Source organism: Hippoglossus hippoglossus, chromosome 23 (assembly GCF_009819705.1).
Source record: "Hippoglossus hippoglossus isolate fHipHip1 chromosome 23, fHipHip1.pri, whole genome shotgun sequence".
In the NCBI taxonomy this organism is placed as follows: Eukaryota; Metazoa; Chordata; class Actinopteri; order Pleuronectiformes; family Pleuronectidae; genus Hippoglossus; species Hippoglossus hippoglossus.
Window position 1 is genome coordinate 4,424,724 of NC_047173.1, and position 15,808 is coordinate 4,440,531.

The 15,808-nt window shown below is 43.9% G+C and overlaps 1 protein-coding gene across 1 annotated transcript in view; it reads left to right on the top strand.

The window, feature by feature from the left end:
- Positions 1 to 323: 323 nt before the first annotated feature.
- Positions 324 to 15,808, top strand: part of ntf3 (neurotrophin 3) — a 34,230-nt gene continuing 18,745 nt past the window's right edge. The window contains exon 1 of the mRNA XM_034578989.1: positions 324 to 446. Within this exon, the coding sequence (XP_034434880.1) occupies positions 429 to 446 (18 nt within the window). The 5' untranslated portion in view covers positions 324 to 428. The remainder of the gene's footprint in view (positions 447 to 15,808) is intronic.

Here is a 15,808-nt window from a genome sequence, read left to right on the forward strand (position 1 = left end):
ACACACACACACGCTCCTAATTCGGTGTCCTAATTCATGTCAGCAGGCTTGTTGCGCTGACAGAGTGGCAGCATGCATGAAGGTCTTTGCGGCCACATGCGCCAAGAGCCATCTGTCCTGTAACTGAAAGAGCGCCGTAGATTATGGTGTCCAGAGAGAGGGGGGGGAGGGGGGGGGGGGGGGGGGGGGGGGGGAGAAAGAGAGAGAGAGAGAGAGAGAGAGAGGGCGGGAGAGAGAGAGAGAGAGAGAGAGAGAGAGAGAGAGAGAGAGAGGGAGCATTACGCACACGCTGATCCTTTTTTCCACACAGAACCAGTGTGGCGCACAGACCAGGCGGCAGCCCTCAGAAAGTGGGAAGTTTTCGCCATTCTGTCAGAAAAATTAATCACCTTCATGTCGAATCTGTTGGATACTAACCCGCCGATGCTATGGTTACCTTTATTACGGTAGGAACTGATTTACTTTTTCTTATTTGCTGCTTCGTTTAACACTATTTTGTTTCCCCTCGTTGAGAAACTGTTCTTTTGGGGACTCTGGCACCAAATAAAAAGCGAATGACACTTGACTAGGTTTTGCACTGACAAACAAGTCACAGAGTTGTATTTGAAGTGCCTCTGATTATATGAGAGCAATACGTTTGGAGTGGCTGGAGTTGCAGCTTGCAGGAAAAGTTCTGGGAAAGTGAATTTACGCACCACAGTTGTGTATAAACAGGTTTTAGGTGTAGTGGATTAAATCTTTGATTTCCGTGTAACACGGGTGGTGGGTTCAGGAACTTATCCCCCCCCCCCCTCTGCTTGACTTTTGGCAAGTTTAACAATTGTGAGACGCGTCGCGCCACTGAGAAGCAGAGAGGACATCCTCTTCCACCCGTCTCTCCCTCTGTGTGTGTACGTGTGTGTGTGTGTGTGCGCGCCTACAGGTAGACAGACAGAAGGGCTGATCTTTTCACTGCTTGCTAATGCACACAAACATTACAGGCTCCTGCTGTTTGCAGTTGCACTCGCTCCTCTTAGAGACGCGTGTGTGTGTGTAACAGGGAGCGGAACTGGCTCGACGCGCACGGGAACCCCGCTCAGATGTGACACAGGCTCGTGTGTTTTGGATTTCCCGACGCGCAGATTGTGCCTCGACTCGCTGTTGGAGGACATGTCAGAGACGACTGCCAACTCAAAGGCAAAACCTTATTTCCTCCTTACGCGCTCCTTGCAACGTGTGCACGTTTGTTTACGTATATAGAATATACGGTGCGCACGAGTTGGAGACTGCGAACTGCGTCTTTGCGCGCGGAGGTCCTCTTTAAAAGTCTTCTGCGGACTCATAGGGATCACTTTTTGATGAAAGCATCTAAATAATGTTTCATGTTTGTAAGAGAGTGGGTGTCAACTAAATGTTTCATGTGCCAGTAAACAAATATATTAAAAACTGTGAAAGTTAGAGTAAAATGTATATATGGTAAAAAAAAAAAAACTTTCTTCACTAATAGGAAACTCGCACTCAAACCCCGGACTTCAAATGTTGGGAGCTGGTGATGGGGATTGAGCCAAAGAGTTCAACGACCCCAAAACTACTCCTGTACCCTGCGAGTGTGCCTGTGCGCGTGTCCAGTGTGATGAAATAACATGGATACATAACTCTGCGTAATGGCCCTTTGCCGGAGCTGCGGTGCAGCTGGGTATGTCTGACATGACATGTGGCCTGGGTAGCTTTGCGTAATGGCGCGCATCAGTGGGGGTCTTGAGCCTTCGCTGGATGCATTTTTCCTGCTGCTGCTGCTGTCAGCGCGTGCGTGCGTGTGTGTCTATATGCGTGTGCATGTGCAGAGGCCGCTGAAGCAGCTGTTGCAGCTGCGGATCTGACGAAGGGCTACTCCTGACATGCCGGCACACAGCAGGACGCAGCGAAGGAGGCGAGGGGCCAGTTCCAATTGTTACTCCGCGTTATGCGCGCTCGAGTCAAAAATGGCCTCCCAGGCGGCCTGAGAGAGAAGCCCACTACTACAGCTGGGTTGTTGCGTGCATGTTGGAGCTCTGGGTGCAGTGCAGCTGCAACGACTCAGTTTAACAAGGCTCATTTTGTGTTTTACTGCAGGAGAAAAGAGAAAAAGAAGGAGTAAGGGGTGTGAACAGATTAGGGGGTGGCCTCATGGAAAGAACATAAAGAAGATAAGGATAAAAAGGCCCCGCAATAGCTCCCAGGTGGTTTAGTGTAACTATGGAGCGTTCCTGTTATTCCTTTTTTGGCCCTGCATTCCAGCCTTTTTGTGTCTTTTCGCCCTCCCCTCTCATTCTGCTTCAGTCTACCTGGTTTGCGCCACTTTCTTTTCATCCCTGCTGCCGGATCTGTCCAGCAGCACCTGCTGATAGAAATACACCACATTCGTCTTATAGCGTCAAGCCTCAGGTAGCACTTTGAACATCACTTTGCTGGTTTAAATCCCTGGACAAACTGAGGCGTGTCTTAACATTACTAGTGAGTAAATAACAAAGCCGCGGTGAGCAGGGAGGGAAGCCAAAAAACAGTCAAAGATCAAGACTGAAGTTTGAACACAAAATAATACCATTAAACCCGGGAAGAAGAACAAGTGTCTCATAAGGCACGAGATTAACTTTCGCTCCCTGTGGCAATTTACTGCCATAGTTCTCACTGTTGCACAATACTCCTCTGCAGTAGTGTTTTGAAGCTCGCAGATGTAAACGCTTAAAAAGGTTCAGTGTGTAAGATTTCTGTGAAGGGAATCTACTGGCAGAATTTGAATAGAAAAAAAATCCTAGTGATGCTTTCACTAGTGTGTTTCATCTAAATTGTCGGAATTGTGGTTTTCTTTGCACTTGAATGAGCCCTTTATGTTTAAATACTTAATATTTACATCGGGAGTGGGTCCTCTCTACGGAGGCTGCCATGTTTTAAGCAAAACACCCTTTTGATTTTGAATGACAAGGGGAGGGTGAGGGGTATTCAGCTGCAACATGCAACTTCACCACTAGATGTCACTAAATTCTACACACTGAACCTTTAAAAGTCCATGTCAAGTTTGGATTATGGAAAAGTGCGCTTACTTAACTTCAATTCCTAATTAGAGGTTTAAATAAAGAAAACTGTTGAAATGATGGGATTAAATCCCCCCCTTCATGCTGTTTAAACTGTATAGTTCACTGATAAAGTCCTCACAGGATCAGAGCGGCAGCCAGAGGAACAAGGTGGATCGCTGGTGTTATCCCATCACAGACGGGCTATTTGCTCTGGTGATCCGTTCACTCAACACCTGATGTTTCACATCTCTTCCCCTCTGTCCGTGCTGTTGTTGCATGTTGATCATTTTATAGTTGATAGCTTCCCCAGATTTCCACAAGTAGTTACACCTGCTTCAATGAAAGCATGACGTGTTTTTCTCTCACAAGAGAAAGTAGGGGTTGACAGATGAGCGGTCCGTTTCTCAGTGAAACCTGCAGAATTAGTCTGAACGTGTTTTGTCTGCTCAAAATCTATTTGTAAAAACAGCTTGATGGGGACTTGGACGTGTCAGAGTCGATCTTTACTGCACAATGGGTGGTACAGCAGGGAGGTCAGTATCGGGGCCTAATTGCAGAACTCAGCCCAGGGCCTCCTAACTGGTTGCTCTGGCCCTGCATGAATGTGCTCAGTTGTCAGGACTCAAACCACAAGAGACGTAAAGTTCTGGACGAGTTGAATTGTTTGTTCACAATTCCACCTGTGGCTCAAGGATCATTTAATTTAGTTGCTAATCCAGGTGGAAATTCATGGACACTTTTATCTTCTGACGTTGTCGCTGCTGCATTTGAGTCTTTATGAAAGTCCTTAATCCCGGACCCTTAAAGAATCATCAGGTCAAACGGTTACAGGCAATTATAGTTATTGTGATAAAAATAGGGAATAGATGAGACTGAGTACAACTCTTGTATTGTGACATTTCTGGATCACAGCTGTTCTGTATAATCAGCCTTTGTCACAGCAGACCTTTTGACTTGTCAAAGTGGGAAAAGCACTGATGTTACTAATATTATTAACGCGGCAGTGTGCAAGTTTTCGTCTCAGTTGCGGACATTTTAAACAAAGCTTCCAGAAAATTGGCCAAAGAAATACAAGTTAACATTTGTTTGTGCCGTCAAGCGATGCAAGGCAAGTAGTGCTGGAGCAGTTAAAGCTAAAGGAGACATCAATTAGAACAATGCTCCTCAGATGCATCTAAGATCAGCACCCCGTCCCATAAAGGATTTGATTTTGCCCCTTTGCATGCATCTTTTGATTTACTGCCCTCTTGTGGGCGCTGCTGGCTATCGTCTCTGGAAGCTAGTGTGACTGTAATAATAATTTATATTTTTGTAGGCATGGCCGTGTCCTTGTTATAGATCGACGAAGGTGCAGGATTCTGTTTTTTAGATCTGCAGTCACTTTGATTAATTTCAGACAGCACAAGATGACAGGATTCCCCATCGTCATTGAAGTGTGTGATTGACACTTAGTTTGAAGATGGCCATTGTATGGATTTTTTTTTTAAGTTTTCCCTTCCATGCTGCACATTTGAAATATTCACCGAAGGAATAATTCTCATCCTTCCTCAGCCAGGAAGGAGTGCAGAGAGGTGGAGATGTCCAGGCAGAGTGCAGCAACGACACAGCAGAGAGGGTTTAAACACGGGAAAGATGGGAAGCACAAAATCACGAGACAGCATATCTACAAAGGCTCAAACAAGCATGCTGGGCCAGCAGGTGGCAATAATGGAAACACATGGATACGCAGAAACCAGAGTTTTTGAAAATCTGCACTTTGGAAGGCATTTGTAAAAATCTACATTTCAGTGACTTAAAATTCCGTTTGCATGTAGAGGAGAGGCCCCGATCACAGAGGAAAATTATCTGCATTAGTGTGGACAGGGCGTTTTTCGGGTCCACATTTTTCTTGTTCGCGTTGTAACAAGCTGAATTGCGGACAGTGGTTCACCCATAGGCATAAATATCTTGCGTTCAGCACCATGTTACCTTCAGAGGCACCAACAGTAACTTCTGGATGTCCCAGCCATCACTCTACACCTCTAAAAGCACTTGATGTCACTCGTAGATTGTTTCGGCCTTTCAAACCGTTAAAGGGTTTTTGTGATTTAAGTCAAGTGGCTCAAGTACTTTCCTAACAGATCTGAGTCAAAAGGTGGTGTTTGTCAGCCTTTCGGGGTCAAGCGTCTGAAATGTTTCTACGACGCTCTCCAGACGAGTGAAGCTGTTGAAAGGGAGGATGAGATGGAAAAGACGTTAGCATGTGTTTAGAAAAAAAGTCTAGATTCTTCTTTTTCTTCCTCCGCACTCGCTCTGCCGGCTGGAGCAAGATGCACTTCTCGTTCTATACGGTCGCAGTTCCACATCCCCGCCTGCCCCGAGATGGTTTACACATTTAGCCGAGTGTTTATACGCCGCACATTCTTATGGCTGGTTAGAGCAAAACACGCTGTAAGGATTTTGGATAGGACACAGGCGTCTCTCTCCGCTCTGTCGACGGCACAGTGCACTCTCAAGCACACACACACGCGTCAGGATATTCATTAGACAAATTCATCCATTTAACCTGTAACCTCGACTCTCACCGTGATGTAAACAGTTCTAAATCTAAACTGAAATCCAACCGTCGTCCAAACCGTGCAGAACTTTCTCTGCCCGTCTGTTTTATTGTCTTCCCCACATTTCCCTGATAGGCAGGCGGAGCAGATAGAGATCATGTGGTTTCAAGGTGAGGCCCGAGCTTCCCAGCAGCTCAGTCATATGACAGTTCAGCCTCCGTCCGTTCTGACCCGGTAATCTGCCTCTCTGTCTCAACGATTTTCTTTATCTCCCTCACATCCACTGTCTGGATCTTTATGTCCCCCAGTTTCCCCCTCTCTCTCCCCCTCTCTCTCCCTCTTTACATCCTCCTCTCCATTTCGGAGTCTCCCTCCCAGCCTGTTTTTCTTTCCACTCTCGTGTTTCCACATTAAAAAGTAGACTCGATGACCTCCTGATACCCTCCTCATCCTGATACAAACGGCCACTGATAGAGTCGACCGGGACAGATTCCCATTCAAGCATGTTTTTCTTTTTATCTTTCACTTACTCATATGCCTCTGAGGAATTGATTGTGACAATTTAACGCAGATTAAAACTGAGCTATTTGTTTGCGTCACTGTCCCGTGAAAACCATGCACCTTCCAGAGGTCAACTTCCAGTTAAGATGTTTCTGTCATTTTCAGAAAAGCAAACTGAGATTTAAAGTATTTATCGATACAACGCGCACCTACAATAACACTTTAGCGTCACCGTGATAAGAACTAGCTAAAATCACATGTAGCATCTTTGAGAAAAATTGATTTGACGTGTGCTATGGCTTTTTAGTTTGGCCCATATGTCCCATCTGTTAACCTGGAGGAGAAAGGATTTATGACCTATACTGCAGCCAGCCACCAGGTGGCAATCAAGACACTTTGGCTTCACTTTCAAGGAGCCATCATGTCGTCCATCTTTATGTAAAGTCAATGCTTCCACTGAAGTGCCTCTAATTCTAACCAGGCTGCCAATGCACATGTTAAGAGATGCTGCAAAGTTGTCGATGCGTTTGCTGCGGTGGGAAAAAAACATTCTGTTCCTTTACACAGGTTTAAATTAAAGTTTTACCCCAGTGTGGAAAAACTTTGGTGATGTTTAGCGCTTCCAGAAACAAGTTACTATTATTATTTTTAACCTTACTAAAAATGAAGCTACCCGAAAAGTCATTAAGAGGAATCACTGTCTGTGTAATTGCTCATAAATCTGTAACAGGAGGCGTCAGAAAAGAAAACAGTTTGGTAACCGTTGCTTAATCTTTTACGATGCATTGCACATCATCAAATCTCGTTAATTTTATTTTTTATCCAACAGCTTTTAGATAGATTTTATGTAGAAATAGCAGCGTAAAGGTGGAAATGCACTAAATTAGTTTCCGCTCCCGATCAATGTCATATTTATTTCCATTATTCACATGCTCTGGTTAGTCAGTCTGATCGTCAGCTGGCTGTCTAAAGCAATCACCTTCATTACATCTGGTGGAAGAGCCCTCCTTATCTAATTTGCGGTTGCGTTATACTGCAGTCAGTAGTTATATCAGATTAAGATCTCAGGTCTTTTTTTTCATTAAGACGATTAATGTTCCCCACCTATAACCATGAAACTACAGCCAAAGTCAAATCTATTTTCAAAATGAGAGCAGAGATTAACACCAACTGAGTGGCTTCTTGTTAATCTTCTCAAAAAAAAAAAAAACCCTGTTGTATAATTTGTTCTGAAATGGCATGGACAGTTTATTTTTGCCACGTCGCCGTCACGAAAAACGGTGGAAAAACCTGCTTTTTGTCGGAGGACTGCGGAGTTTCTTTCTTGTTCTACGTAGATGATCACTCCACGGTAATGACACACAGGCGGTGTTTAAAGTAGCACAGTGCAGTGGATACAGACTGGGGAGCGCGGGAAGGTCAACGTGGATTGATGCTTTTAATGCCTCGCTGGAATGAAAGGACACAGCTCCGGTGTGCCGAGGACAATCCAGCAGAAACCGCACGCTGTATAATCGCAGCTCAAATACTCGGGGGCGGCCATGTTCAATCTCTCCTTATAGAAAGAGACGCCTATGGGTGACATCTCAGTGGACTGATGTGTCTTTGATATGAGAGCTGACAGATGTTTCAACGGCCTGAGGGCGAAATCTGCCGCCTGGTGTCTCAGCGGCACAAACCCAGTCGCTACTTGTCCGCTCATTTGATTCACCTCCAACCCTAACATGAGACTAATCTTGACTCCCGAAGCCAAAAATCCTAACCCTTGACTCGGCTGTTGAAAGACTCATTCACGCACTGCAATGCTTGCATGCATATCAATGTTTTAAGTCACCATGTTTCCACACAGTGTGAAATACTGCAGCTCATCTGACACAGTGTTACAACATGTTAGAACTTTTATGAAATCTTTGTTGACGTAAACAAACCGTCCCACAACCCAATTAATCCTAATTAAACATGCTGTTGAAATGTCGGCCCTTTTTATAACCTACATGTTCGTTTGCTTTTCGACCAATGAGCAGCATTGAACTAATGCTGAGTTAGCTATAAACAGGCCCTGTTTGTCATGTACCCATGGATATACAGACAACTATCACTGGATTACTTTGACTTAAAACAAAACTTTAAAAACCTGTTGATTCCCAGTGCTTTTCTGAGGCGTTTTCTTCTCTTGTGATTTTAAAGTGGATAAAAAGAAGTTAATTTACGTCAGACATCACAGATAATGAAACCTCAGGAAGCGATAGTCATGCTCAATGACATCAACATGTGTTTTAACACGTGACTAAGTCATGACTCCAAGACGGAGATCGATTTATGACTCAGTTCACAACATGAACATATCAGATTTTCACTACTTGTCAATAACAATTAATAATGCATTATATTGATGGGTGCATTAAGGACACCTTACAGCAAAAAAACTGTAAAATATATCAAGGCATCAATAAAACAATATACAATAACAGGCAAATAAAACAGGTATGAAATCAACAGTAGTAAAAACAAACACCCGTAATTCAGATTCACCTCACACAGTATCTAACTCTAACCCACCTGCTGAGGTTTTGGGGATTTCACTTGTGGGTCAGTCCATGTTCAGAGTGCATCCTGTTAAAGTGCAGTCTTGAACAATGAGTTAAATTACCAAGGATTACTCCTGTCATGTTAATCCTGTCTGCATGAGGATTTAAGTCGGGCTCAGAGAAACGTTTCTGCTTCGGCAGATACATATAAAAAAAACACATTTTCTTGTAACGTGCACTTCTAAAACAAGTGTAGGATGGAAAGAGTTCGAGCTGATTCTCCAGTGGAGGGGGACTTAAAATACATTTTGGCTGGTAATGCACGAGAGAGCCTCTGTGGTGTGTGACAATGCTGCTTGCAGACTGTGACACCTAAGTCTCATGCGTGTGGGGGAGTAAAGGTCAAGCAGCAGAGGTAGAGTAGTTACACTCAAAGTCCTTAAGAACAAAGCTCACAATCCTGCTAAACCCCCGGGTTACATCAAGTTGGGTTGAATCCAGTATCAACAGCTTTTCCCTTTGTGCACTGCCTGTGCACTGTTTAGTCTGTTTGTTGATCATGCAAATAAGGATTTGATGGAGTACCATGAAAATTGGTGGAAGGATGTGTTTTGGGAAATGGTGATACAGGACGTTACATGCCGCTCCTCAACAGGAGAAATGATCGGAGCTAATTCGTTCCACTCTGATGAAATTCCAAGCTCAACACTGATTGGCAGTTCTCACTTATTTCACTTCAACCTGCATCATTACCACTGTACATGCACTGACAGGGAGAACAGTTAGGACGTGGCACGCATGCATACCTGTCCACCCATCTCTATATTGTTTGCATGAAATGTGATAACCCCAGAGTACTAGGTGTTATACTTCAGAAGTGTAAGTAAACCAGTGGTAAGTGGGACAGAAGAACCGATCCTCCAGTGCAGCAAGACTTTAATGTCTGAGATTTTGACTTTGTTTCTGGGTTCTCGAAATGTGTACACTCACCCTGTGGCACTAATTCCTAAATATGATGTCATGCCTCTATTTTTCTCTTTATCTGCATTAGTGCCCACTGCCAACAGAAAATGCAAAATAGCTAATACTGCTCATGTTTGATGGTGTCCATTTGCTGGATTGTAAAAAAAATCTAGGTTTAAAAATGGGTCTCAAACACCCTGTGCTAGAGGTAAAGTCAAGGGATCGCAAAAGTCATCAGAATGTATTATATATTGTTAGGAACCTTAATGGTTATCCAACGATTGTCAGGACAGTTGACTCTAAATAACAAATGCTAAGCTCAAGTCGGCATTAAATAAAAGTCTGAGGATCACCATTAGTCATTGGGATTTAGCCCCTGGGGACAATGAATCTCAAAATTCTACTGCAACCCAAAGTTGTCAAGATCGTTGAAGTCAGACGGACCAACAGACTGGCAGGACAACAAACAGACCCGCTGACATCGCCATCTATAGAGCTATGCAATTGCAAGGCTAAAGAGGCTTTGCACATGACATCACATCAGACTTTGGCTGCTTTCTCGCTGCGTTGCATGTGACTCAGAGTTCAGTTTCTAAAGTCAGATAAACTGAACTTGACACCTTTTCACAATAACTTCCAAATTTGACAGTTTAATTCTAAATTCAACCGAGCAGATTAATCACAGTTTTTGGCCGCTTGGTTGACGACAGCTGGCAAAGGAGAGAAGGCCGAGCAGCGAAGAGAAAGACAAACAGCGGCGAGATTGGTTCTTGGACGGACTCTCACTGAATCATGCGCAAAATGGTTTGAAATATGAATGGATGTTAATTCCTTGTCACAATCGCTCAGTGTTTTTCTTTGTAATATTTTGCAATTACGCATCCTGGTGTGACTGGAGCCATTACTTGTCCTGGGATGACCAGATGAGTACAGTCAGACCATTTGTTTGCTTTGATGCTAGTGATGAAGTTCTGGTTTGGACGTGAAACATTGAAGAAAAGAAGAAGAAGAAGAAAAGATGTTCCACTTATAAATGAAAAGGAGGCTTGTTTGAGAATTGTGTTTTTTTTTTTACATTGAAAACGTGTTTTGGCATATTGTGAATTTACTGTAATGTGGTTGTGGTCGACCACCCTTCATATCTTTAAACAATGCCTCGTCAACACCCGGCACTTGAGGGATGTTGCAAAGCCCAACAAAGAGTCACTCGATTTGCCAGAATAGTGCCAAATATTTGTACAGGTCATTAATCATCCAACATCTGATGTAGTCAGCTGTAAAAGATCACGCCAAAAGAAACAGAATTTGTTCGTTTCATAAATCAGATGGCTGATTCTGTAACGATCAAAGGTGTGAGATTCAGGTTTCCAGCCAAGTGCTAAGTGTCAGCGTCTTAAACACTTTCTTCCTTGTTTGCAGGTTTAAACTTCTCAACTACTGTGTGGAGAATTCTTTTTTTTAAAGCCACAAAAATAAAAAATCTAGTCTAGTTCGTGCAAACAGGAACACATCTGATGCGTCTGATCTAAAGTAGTTGAAACCAAATGTAGCTGTTGTTGTGACTGTTGTTTTGAGAACCAGAAACTTGAGATTGATGAACTTCAGGTTGGAAAAAATGCACATGTGCAGAGGCAAGTTACAGACAGTTTTATTAGGTTGAGGGATGCTTTAATCCACAGAGCTTCACAGTACAAATGTTGCAGGTGTTTTTTAGAACACACCTTCTCCTCGAACTCACGCTGCTATCGGATTTCTCCTCTGCTCATTTTCTTTTGGCAACAAGTCTGTCAAGATTCCCCAAACAATAGACTGCCGGGTGTAGTGAGGACAAAACTAAAAACATAGTGTTGCAGCAGGATAAATGAGGAGTCAACAAGTCGGCGAACTGGAAGTGTCTTAATTCAACGTTTCACTTGTAAGAGGGGCCCCCCCTCTTTGTATTTCTACATCCACAAAGATCTGGGATTGAGTGAATGGTGGAGCTGGGTTCATTACACAGCAACACCATTGATTGGCCAACTTAACGTTTGGGTTTTCCCCATTGGCCGATTCCCTTTTACTGGCGTGAACAGTTTCCAGACCTTTGGTGTCTTCTTTTTCCGAAAAAGCTTTTTGGTCAAGCCGTAGCTTTTTCCCCTAGAGGACAGTCTCCAGTACTGCCCCATGTGTGAGAAGAACATTTCCCTCTATGCGTCCACTCTGTTCAGTGTCTGTCTCACAACTCTGGGAAATGTCTCCACATTGGACTTTCTGGTGAGGGATGGCTCAGCATATAACGCCATCAACACGGCCACTTGCTTGCAAAGAATTGCCTGCGGTTTCCTCACATGGGCTCACTGTTGGGCTCACTGATTATCCACAGTTTTTAACGAGGGGGCTAGCAGCAGCTGACTCTTGACATTTCTAACATTCGGCCCCAACTATTGATGATCTCCTGAAATTGTCCGAAAGCAGGTATAGTCCAATTTAAAGAATAAAAAAGGCGAAGTTTGTAGCATTATATTTGATCCGACTATGATTTTCGGCATCTCTCCTGGAAACAATTGGCACACAGACCCATATTCGGATGACTGTCAGATGACCAACAGCGCCTGGGAGGACAAAGCAGCTGAGCAGATCCCATTGTGATGGAGCTCATCATGACCTGTTCCAGCAGCTCAGTAATTGCCTGATGTTGCTGTTGACAAGCTCGGTCAAATTTATTGCACTTCTCTTATCACTCAGGGGATGTCTGATCATGTGCACTGCATGTGACACATCCTCCTAATGACCCGTTTGCCCCTTATCTCAGCTACCATGGTTTTAGAGCTAATTATTGGTAATTACAAGGAGATGTGCATTTGGAATTTTGGTTACCCCCCCCCCCCCCCACTGAAGTCAACAACAAATACAATTTGAAAGATTTATAGTTCATCAGAGTTCATAAACCACAGTCGTTTTGTATGTTTTTGTTTCATGGCCATATGAACCTCCTGAGGCACCGTAGGATAAAAAATGATTCAATGATTGAATACGACCTGTGTGTTGATTTGATTAAACATGTCCATTCAAGCTAGGGCTGGTAACCTTCGAAGAACTAGTAAGAGCAGGCTATACTTTGAAAAAATGGAACCGATACACCCCCCCACCCCCCCAATCGGCTCTCGCATCAAAGCTACGCCCGCAAATCACATGAACGCAATTGTCTCTGTACGTCTCTCCAGCCAGAAAAACTCCAGTCTTGCACAGTGACAGCATGAAGGAATTGCAACAATTATTATCGACCGACAAGCAGGTATACTGGGGTCCAAGCACCTGACATTATTTGGAACCAATTGTGCACCAACTCGAGGCAATGAGGAGGATGAGTCCAGTCCTGAAATGGCCTTTAAGTGGTGTTTAAATTAGGTTTGTATGCTTGGACAGGATGAGACACCCTCCTGCAATGCACAGCGTCAAGATCTGTTCCAGCCTCTGACCTTGGTCCGGAGAATCTGTCTGTGTCAGAATTATTCTCAAGACGTTGTGTTGGGCCTCATTCTGTCTCCTGGTTTAAGTACTGTTCTCTACGATATACTCAAAAAAGAGCATATCGCCTGTCCAAGACATATTTCTTTGATCTGAGACAGTATCCATATGAAATCAGCATGTCATGATGGGTCCATCAAATATAGTATATCTGATTTCATGCACTTGTAGCCGGGGCACTTTGGAGACACATCTGTGATGGTTAGAAAGGACAGAAGGAAACGCAGAGCTGTGAACCAGGAAGCAGACAATCGGAGACAAAGACTCTAAAGCTACAATGAGGGCGAAGACGGGACGAGCATTCACCAGATTGCGTGGACGCATATTTGAGGGAGAGGTTCGCTAAACTCGGGCCCTCGTCAAGCTCAATCACTTGCTGCAAACAAACTGGGCATGATTTTCGACTGCTCAGATCGTGCACTCTAGTGAGTATAATTTCATAACCAATACAGCTTGTTCGGTGTAGTTTGTGCACCTTCACGTCCACATGATAATGGTCACGGTAAAAAAAAAATGTCCTGTGCCTTGAGCGGCAAAGCAACTATGACAATTGCTAACAATCTGCACTTGCCCTGAAATGTGAACGCACACAGTGAGTTTTTTGGGGGCTGTTTGAGTTCTGGGATCCCACTGTGCCAGGTTGGTAATCTGGACCATTAATCCAGGAAATACTACCATAATACACACACACACACTGAAGCAAGGTCAAAGCCACTGCTGAGCCCTACAGTCTATTCCTGTGTCTGTGATTCTATTAGGATTGACACTGGATTAGCTTCCCCTGATCTCTGCGGCTGATTTGGGTTGGTTATTATAACCCATTACTGCCTCGGACTTATTCAGATCACACAGTTCTCAGTTGTCAACCTGCTCCTGTGTTCAGTCATCGTTTCGTGGCCCGCCGGAGACACTGTTTCAGGTCTGTGAACAAGCCGCGGCTTTAAGTGCTGGTGTGATATCAAGTCAACGCCACTTAAATGTAACTTTAGAGTGCATGTAACAAACAAATGTGTCACAGAGTGGTGGGTAAGGAGCAGAAAACTGATTAAATAAAGGAGGGCAAGTGGAAGTAAAAGCACGAACCGCTGTGCGGCGTGTACGTGTGTGTGTGTGTGTAGACACAGTCGGAGTGGACCTTGTCAGATGTAGGGCATAATGGAAACCACATCAAAGTAATAGAGGATTCTTTTCCCCGCACTCATTGATGAAACCGCAGACATCCAACACTGGGGCCAGCCCTGTTTTGTTTGTCTGGCCTGTTGTGTAAGGAGATGGACAGAGGACGTCTTGTTCTGTTCCTTCATCTCTCTGACACACAGGGATTCAACAGCCATGAGTCAACACGGCGTCACTGGTGTACCCGCTCGACCAGGGAGGGAGAAACATGCGCCACCGGCGGTCAGGAGCCGAGGCCGCCGGGTCGGCGTTTTGCTGCCCAAACACTTCAGAAGCTGCTTTCACTCATTAGTTCACAAGTGGTTGAGGCGCGGAGGCTGGCTGTGATGATGCTCTCACACTGCGGTCACCTGCTGCTGTGAGTTCTGTGCTTCCTCTGTGAGTGAATGGAATTTAACACTGACCCTAAAAGGACGGTTCATCGATTTTACACGTCAAAGTCCCACTTTACAACCGTTGTATAAGATCCTCCTGTGAAGGAGCTTTGTCGAGTCAAGCGACTCATGCAAGGCAAAGAAAGAATTTCATTGTACAGGACTGTATAAACGACAATAAACGCTTTGAACTTGAACCTCACATTGGTTTGGATATTTATTTTTATTCTGCCCCCGTGCCAGAGGCTGGAGACATTGTGGTTTCTGGTTATCTGTTCCTACTTCCGCACATCCGACACACATCTAACAAACACATTGAGGAATTTTTTTCTTCATTTGGTACAAATGTTCACTTGAAGCCAAAGATATACTGGTTATATTTTAATGGTTGAAGGTCAAGGTCATGGGGGTGTGATGTTTTTGGCCCCTAAACATGGTATCTTAAGTCTGCCTTTAGGGGATTTCTTCAAATTGTGATAGGTTGTCACTTGGACTCAAAAATAAACTGATTAGATTTCCGTGGTCAAAGGTCACGGTTACCTCATATGAGACTGGAAAAACAATGTGTGTGGACTGAGACTGCCCTGTTTGGCAGAGGCATACAACCACGGGAAGACTGATTCAATGCCCCATCAAAGAACATGCATTCAAAAGTTGTAGAGTCTGAAAAAGTTGTGTATTCACCTGACAGAGGAGTTGCATTATGTGAAATGCAGGACAATATTTGGTACTAAAACATATATTTCCTCTTACCAATATTCATATTTAAACCATCTTTCACAAATTTCCCAACTGTATGGAGTGGATACTTAAGTAGTGAAGTATTTGTTTTATATAAAACAAACTTTTCTTGGGTACGGTATTGTCCTCGAGGCCAAACAGGCTGAATCAACTGCCTTTGTCATGAAACATTTACAGTGCAAATTTGAATTTATGTTTTAATAAATATCACCTTTGGGTGACAATTGTACGCCTTTACTATAAATCCTGCATTGTTTACTTCCGTGTTTACTCGCCTGCAGCCATTTGTTCAAGCAATGGTGTGAAAGCATCGGCAGGAATGTGTGTTGCGTTGTGAATGTGCACGATTGCGTGTATGCAAACAAGAAGTAACTTGTAAAAACAGTGTTCTACGGCATTACTTATTTACTTATTACTTATTTCTCAGTGGCCACTCACGGCAGTTTGTA